At 41.1% G+C, this 7,640-nt stretch overlaps 1 protein-coding gene across 1 annotated transcript in view; it reads left to right on the top strand.

Annotated features, from left to right (window-relative positions):
* Window positions 1-3,251: 3,251 nt before the first annotated feature.
* Window positions 3,252-7,640, top strand: part of LOC128534428 (calcium-activated potassium channel subunit beta-4-like) — a 45,790-nt gene continuing 41,401 nt past the window's right edge. Inside the window, exon 1 of the mRNA XM_053508853.1 lies at window positions 3,252-3,665. Coding sequence (XP_053364828.1) covers window positions 3,330-3,665 — 336 coding nt within the window. The 5' untranslated portion in view covers window positions 3,252-3,329. The remainder of the gene's footprint in view (window positions 3,666-7,640) is intronic.

Here is a 7,640-nt window from a genome sequence, read left to right as displayed (position 1 = left end):
GTGCAGTGGTTAGCACTGTCGCCTTGCACCTCCAGGGTCCGGGTTCAATTTCGGCCAGGCTCGATTCCCCGTCTTTGTGTGCATGGAATTTACATGTCCTTCCCGTGCTTAGTAGGGTTACTCCGGTTTCCTCACACAGTCCAAAGACATGCAGATTAGACTAATTGGAATTCCCAAATTGCCCATAGTGTGTGTGTGTATGTCCTGTGATGGATTGGCACCCCACTTCATTGGCACCCCCAAGTCTCCTGAGACAGGCTCCAGGCCCCCCGCGACCCTGTATACAGGAGGAAGCGGTATAGACGATGAGTGAGTGAGAGTGAGTGTTAAGCCATAAAGCAGTTATTATCAGCCGCAAATAACTGCTCCTTCAAGTTAAGTCTGGTGAGTTTAATACAGGAAACAGGATGATTTGTAACACTCACCGTCTTGCACTGACTCCAAGCCATTAGTGAAATTAAAGTTTTGATATTGCTTTACCCAACCAAATGCATTTGCCTAATCTTCTAAGTTGATGAATGTGATTTTTTACAGTGCTTGCACTGTGCTGATATTACACTGTGACTGCATTTACATCCAAATGTTGTTGAATCAGAAATCACTGCTCTAGAAATCATTTTTCATGCTGTCCGTTCTTAACTTGACCCTTCAGTCATGCCGTGTGTCATTTTTTAAAAACAATGTTTAAGGATAATTTTATTTTAATGAGACATCTCAAGCTTTAAGAGGGTGTATAGAAAGGTTAACTCAGTCCTTCCTGTGTGATTTATGGTTCTGGTAAAAAAAAAAAACATTGGCTCCAACCACAAAGCAATGTTTGTTAAAAAATATATATATAAATGAAATCCTTGACAATTCTAGATGGCTTGACTCTGTGACAGACTAGTTCTATGAATTGTCTATAGATTAGCCATAAAATACATTCTATTCTACTTCCCTACATAGTGCACTTTTGGTCATTTGAAACGTACCCATCCAGACTAGGAAGTGCATTATTGCTCTGCGATCACGACAGCACACGTCTGCAATTTCTAATGGACCAGGCTACCCAGGTTTCCTAGGATTTCCTACAAACTCAGGATCATACTAGTTTAGGATCAAATTCAGAAATGTTGGAAACGCAGGGATAATGTTTTTACATCCAGACTGAAAAAAATAGCCATGCAATTAGGGATAAGATAGAAAAGAAGAAAAATGTAATGCAATGAATTGTTGGAAGACAGAATAAACAATCATTGACAAATCTGTGAATGTGCAGGTGGTTTATTATAGAACAAGCTGAGACGTGTGGTGAGAAGGGAGTCCGCAGTGTGGTTGGTGTGGGTGGTTTTGCCTTGTGAGGAGCCAGTGTGTCAAGATTATGTGTCAAGTGCCAGGAGCAAGTGTTAGCAACAACAAGTGTGAGCAAACACCAGACGATATTCCCTAAGGAGGACCACATTGACCGCTTACATATCTCTGTATATATCTAGTTGAAAGAGGATCTATTATGCAAAATTCACCTTTTACTCATTTGTAAACATCCACATGAGTCTCCTGTGGATCCACAGCAGGTGGAAAACAATACGTTACATTACCGGCCAACTGTAGGTCTCATTCTCCCCCATCTTCAGATTTTCCAGTCCAGCCTTGCTTAAAAATGTCCCATTCTTCCACCCCTTATCTTGTCTGGTCTTGGTCTGTGCCACAAACTCCTGGTCTCCTTTTCACCGGCACTTCCACACTCTCTATTTCCTCTACATGTTTCCTCTCAGTACCGCTATGTGCATTTGTTTGGAGTCCTGTAAGTTGCATCACTGCACCTTTAGATCTCACTCTCCCTTAACTTCCCTGTCCATTAAACTTTCCAGTCCAGTCCTCCTCAAAATATACACTATATTGCCAAAAGTATTGGTTCATCTGCCTTCACATGCACATACACTTAAGTAACATCTCATTCTTAATCCATAAGCTTTAATATGATGTTGGCCCAGCCCCTTTTGCAGCTATAACAGCTTCAACTCTTCTGGGAAGGCTTTCCACAAGGTTTAGGTGTGTGTTTATGGCAATTTTGGACCATTCTTCGAGAAGCGCATTTGTGAGGTCAGACACAGATGTTGGATGAGAAGGCCTGTCTCACAGTCTCCACTCTAATTCATCCCAAAGGTGTTTTATCGGGTTGAGGTCAGGATTCAAGTTCGCACACCAAACTCTCTCATCCATGTCTTTATGGATCTTACTTTGTCCACTGCTATGCAGTAGTCATGTTGGAGCAGGAAGGGGTCGGTCCCTAAACTGTTCCCACAAAGTTGGGAGCATGAAATTGTCCAAAATGTCTTGGTATGCTGAAGCACTAAGATTTTCTTTCACTGGAAGTAAGGGGCCCAACTCCTAAAAAACAACCCCAAACCAGTTCCAACATGGTCACCAGTGCACAGTTTATTTAAAATTAAAATAGCATTTTGCTTAATAATTATTGTTAACACATATACCATTAAAATTCCAGGGTTACCTCTGTGCTTTGCATGAGAGATGGTTTTTGGTGAAAGCTAAAAAAAAAAAAAGGAAAAATCCGTAGTGTCCGTAACCATGTCAAATTCATGTTGCAATGTCTTAATTTTGCATTTTGGAATAACACACTTTTTCAGGTTTATGTAACCTAAATTGGCCAAGTTTCATCTGAACGCATTTCACTGCATATCGTACTGTGTATGACTGTGTATGTGACAATTAAAATTTGAATTTGAACGAAGATCTGAAGAAAGTTACAGACACTACAGACACAGACTGCATAAAACTGTATTTCGCAAATGTTTCTTCTCATCTGATAAAAATATAAATGTATTAGAAAAACAAAGCATGGGTCGAAAGAAACATTAATTATTATAATAAAAATTATGTTATATGATCCTATCTTAAAAAAAAAAATCACTTGTCCATCTACAGCAGATGAAACTTTTTTGTCCATTCAACTGTGTGTGTTTTTTTTTGTTTGTTTTTTTTTTAAGGTGAAAAGAGACACCATGATGCAGCGTTGAGGACAAAATCAGGCTTGTAATCCCAGGTTTGCGTGATGAAATCTCAGCTCCATCACACACACACACACACACACACACCTGGTAGAAACCAAATCATGAATCGAGATGTTCAGGCGTAAAAGGGAGGAGCAAAGGGTCGGCTTTGGCGAATCACACACACTCTCCCACACACACACACACACACACATTGACAGGAGGAGTTTAGGTGTAGAGATAGAGAGACAGAGGAGAAGAGAGGAGAGTTCAGTTCCTGGCGCACGCGCACCGCGCCGCTGTTTATGGACCTTCTCAGCAGCCGAGCCGAGCCGAGCCATGGCTAAGATCCGGGTCTCGTACGAGTACTCGGAGGCGGAGGACCGCAGTATCCGGCTCGGCCTGTTCCTGATCGCCAGCGGCGTGCTGTCTCTCTTCATCCTGTGCCTGTGCTGGCTGAGTCCCGCGCTGCAGAGTCTCCGCAGCCGCCCGGCCAACTGCACGGTGCTGAGCGTGCGGCGCCTGGACGAGCGCTTCGAGTGCGTGTTCACGTGCGGGGCGGACTGTCGCGGCACGTCGCTCTACCCCTGCCTGCAGATCTTCGTCAACAACTCGGCGTCCGGAGCCGCCGCGCTGCTGCACTACGACGAGCAACAGCTGCTGCTCAACCCCAAGGTAACGCTGAAACATCTGGATCTTCACAAACCTGGTCCTGGGAGAGAGACCCCTGTCCTGTCCCGTCCTGTCCTGTCCTGTCCCGTCCTGGACATCTGCTCCAAACACACGCACCTCATCAGCGAACTAACACTGCATGCTGGGTAAAGTTAGAGCTGGGGGTGTGTTCTCCAGGAGCAGGAGCAGGAACCCGAAAAACCATTAAAAACCATTTCACACTTTTATACAGAATTCCAAACCCACCTTAACACCATCATAACGAACTAACTAACAATCATTTCTGAATCAAAGTGAGTGTATCAGAGCAGGTGGTTCTCCAGGATCAGGGCTGAGAACCTTTCTCTTGATGGTTCACTCTGCTCTTTCTTCTAATAATCTCACCAACCCAGTGACGCGTGGTTAAGTGGTTAGCACCGTCACCTCACACCTCCAGGGTCTGGGTTCGAATCAACTATGAATATGGTAATCTATTAGAGCAGGACCTATCTATCCAGGACCAGAATTAGGAACCTAAAACCATTTCACAGTATTATACAGATTTCCAAACCTGGCTTAACACAGTCATAACTGATTCAACTAACTAATTAACTAACAATTATTTCTGCATTAAAGTGAGTGTATTAGAGCGGGGGGTTCTCCTGGATGAGAACCTGTAGAACGGTAGTGTCCAGCTTTCCAATCCTGCACATTGGATTGCACACGGTGGGTTAGTGGTTGCACCTCCACAGTCTGGGTTTGATACACTCACTTCGAGTTGCTAGTTAGTTGATTAGTTAGTTGAATTAAGATGAATGTATTGAGCAGGGAATGTGTTCTCCAGGACCAGGATTAGAAATCTGTCATCTCATCTGCCTGAAAGCATTAACACCATTTCACACTACTCAGATTTTCAAACTTAGTTTAGCATAATCATAGTTGATTCAACTAACCAACAGCTCTATTTGAGTTGTAATTAGAGAAGGGGGTGTTTTCTCCATGACCAGGGCTGAGAACCTGTAAAACAGTAGTGTCCAGCTTTTCAATCCTGCACATTTACACTACTTTCCCTTCTGCTAATCTAACCAATCGGGTGGCTTAGAATTAGAATTGTTGCCTTTGACCTCCAGGGTACGGGTTCGATTCCCGCCTTGGGAATCTGTGTGTGTGGCGTTTGTATGTTCTCCCTGTGCTTGGTGGGTTTCCTGCAGGTGCTCCAGTTTCTCCCACAGACCAAAGACATGCAGATTAAGGTAACTGGCATTTCCAAATTGCCTGTAGTGTGTAAATGAGTGTGTGTGCCTTGCAGGGTGTACCCCACCTTGTGCCCTAAGTCTCCTGGGATGGGCTCCATGCCCTCCACGACCCTGAATACGGAGTAAAGCAGTATAGACGATGAGTGAGTGAGTGAATGATCTAAAAAACAAGACTACTTAAACTGTGATGAAGATTTGTGTTCCAGTATATAGTATCCAAAGTCAGGAAAAAATTCAAGCAATGTAATATTGTGTTAACTGTTTTAACCTGTGTTTTTTTTTTTTTTTTTTTTTTTTTCTTAACATATTCCTGTTGGTTCTTAACCTCTTGGACATGCTGTTATTATCTGAACACAACAGTCTAGATTAATTCATTTTCATTAACCACTTCATTCTTCATATCACAGGACAAACTCGTACATACTGTACACACACACATATTGTACATACGCACAAACTCATTTATGCACAAGATCAACTTTAAGTACAGCTACTCCAATTTCCACCATTTATTAGTGATGTACAGTAGGAGGATTTTTTTTAAAGAAACTCCCAGGAACAGGAGAATATGTGAATCTCGACAGACGAGCTCAGAGGACCTCTGAGACAACACCGCTATTCAGTTCATAACCAGTATATTAAATGGAAGCTTTATACTCTGCCTAGACAAAAAAAATTAAAAGAAGAAAAAAAATGCGCCCACTCTAAGAATTCACTAAGTCATTTTGATTAGCTTTGATTACAGAACACAATGTGGTGGTCAGTCCATGTTTGGAAATGACTCCTCATGCTCTCAGGACCACTCGTCCACACTGTAAGTCCTGGAATACTCTTGAACTATCAAGGAAGAAAAACTCCATAGATGTGATAACCTGGTCATTCAGTACATTCAGGTCGTCAGCTGACCTTTTTTTATTCCCCCATAACGTTGCTGAGTCTAGACCTGAGCATTTGAAGCAACCCCAGGTCATAACACTGTCTCCAGAGGCTTGGACAGTGGACACTATGCATGATCGCGTCATGCGCTTCACTTGTTACTCTGACACACACATCAGTCTGGGTCATGACCCCTGACCTTTGTCGATTGCTTTAAAGTCCAATCTTTATGCTGCCTAATTTCCCTAAATTGCAATCAAGTGTGTTTCTTCTGATTGGTCTTACTGACAAGTGCTTTTCTTATGGTTTAATCCCAATCCTGTGAGTTCTCATCACATTGTGTATGTGTATGGAAATGCTTTTACTTCAAACGATTAAACATAGCTCTGGTTTTTACTGTTGATTTTTACTACAAGTGATCTCATTCATCTTTTTTTCCAACAAAAGTTGTTTTCTTTGCTTGATGCAGCCCAATACTTTGTACCTTCTGAACTGTTGAATTTATTCCGTCCAGGCAGCGTAGCATAAGGACTGCAGGTGTTGCAGTAGCAAGGTCAGGCATTGGGTTTTTTAACCTTAGCTACAAGGGTGTCCCTGAGATCAGGTACTGATGTCGGGATGTCGAGGAGGAGGTGTTCAGGGAGGGTGGAGGTCAGGACTGTCGGGTTCTTCCACTCCAACCTTAACACACCTTCTCCTTATGGAGCTTGTGCAGAGTTTATACAGACGATCATCATCATGCTGGAGGAAGTCCGGGACTCTTAGTTCCAGTAAAGCTGGAAAACATTTAACATTAGAACACAAAGATATTCTATAGAATTGTTTATATTTTTGCTTATAATTTTGCTTATAGTTACACTGCACTAGTACATTATCCCTAAGTAATACAATGTCCTCCAAGCTCTCTACGCTCCCTGAAAGCAAGTTAGAAGGAAAATCTATTTACTTTTTACTGGTTTGCTGTTAAAATCAAGTAAAATACAAGTCAAACCCCGGAGCCAGCACTTGCATACAGTTGAAAACATTAATCAAATTATTGATTAAATTTTAGTTTACTGAAGCCAAGTGGAAAAAGTAATTGATGCTATTAATGAATTACTCGACTTGGTATCACATTAGGCTTTAATGCCATGAAGGAACACTGACTAAAAAAAAAACTTTGTGAAAATGAATAATTCAGACTGTATTGGCTTTTAGTCTTTAATGCAAAACCCCCTAAAGTGCAGCTTGTTCCATCATACTGAGTCTTATATTTTGTTTCTCTTAGCAGATTTATGTATATTTACAGTATATTGCTGCATAACTCAAAAAGTAAAAGTCCAAAACATGGTGAAAAACAAGAATCATGAATTAAAAGATATAGCTACGAGTGCATATATATATATATATATATATATATATATATATATATATATATATATAGTGTATATAAAATCATCTATGTTAAGGGTTATTACTATTAATGATTGTTCCCAGTGTGTATTTTTCGCTAAGACTGAACGCCCACGCATCAGATGTAAATGCAGATCTAGATCTCTTTAAACTCAGAAGCTTAAATCAGAATCAGATTTTGAGTCACATTTATAAAAAAAATAATAATAATCATTTAGGTCAATGTCTATGAGCGTGGATTAAAGGATCAGATGGGATTTTTAAAGTCGTCCCTCACGTGTACAGTATGAGAGGATAATCCTAGGAATACATGCTGATGACCTGAAATACACTCTAGTGAACCTCAGCTCAAAAACCTAAAAAGTCTCGAAGTAAAAAAGGGAGATTCTATAAAGGGAAAGTAAACGTCATGTCAGAATATGATGCAAGTCTAGTTTTTGGCAAGGTGAGATTCTTCTTCTTCTTATTATTATTA

This window comes from Clarias gariepinus, chromosome 12, assembly GCF_024256425.1.
Source record: "Clarias gariepinus isolate MV-2021 ecotype Netherlands chromosome 12, CGAR_prim_01v2, whole genome shotgun sequence".
Taxonomy (NCBI): domain Eukaryota; kingdom Metazoa; phylum Chordata; class Actinopteri; order Siluriformes; family Clariidae; genus Clarias; species Clarias gariepinus.
The sequence above is the reverse complement of the archived record's forward strand: the minus strand, read 5'-3'. Positions and strand labels throughout refer to the sequence as shown.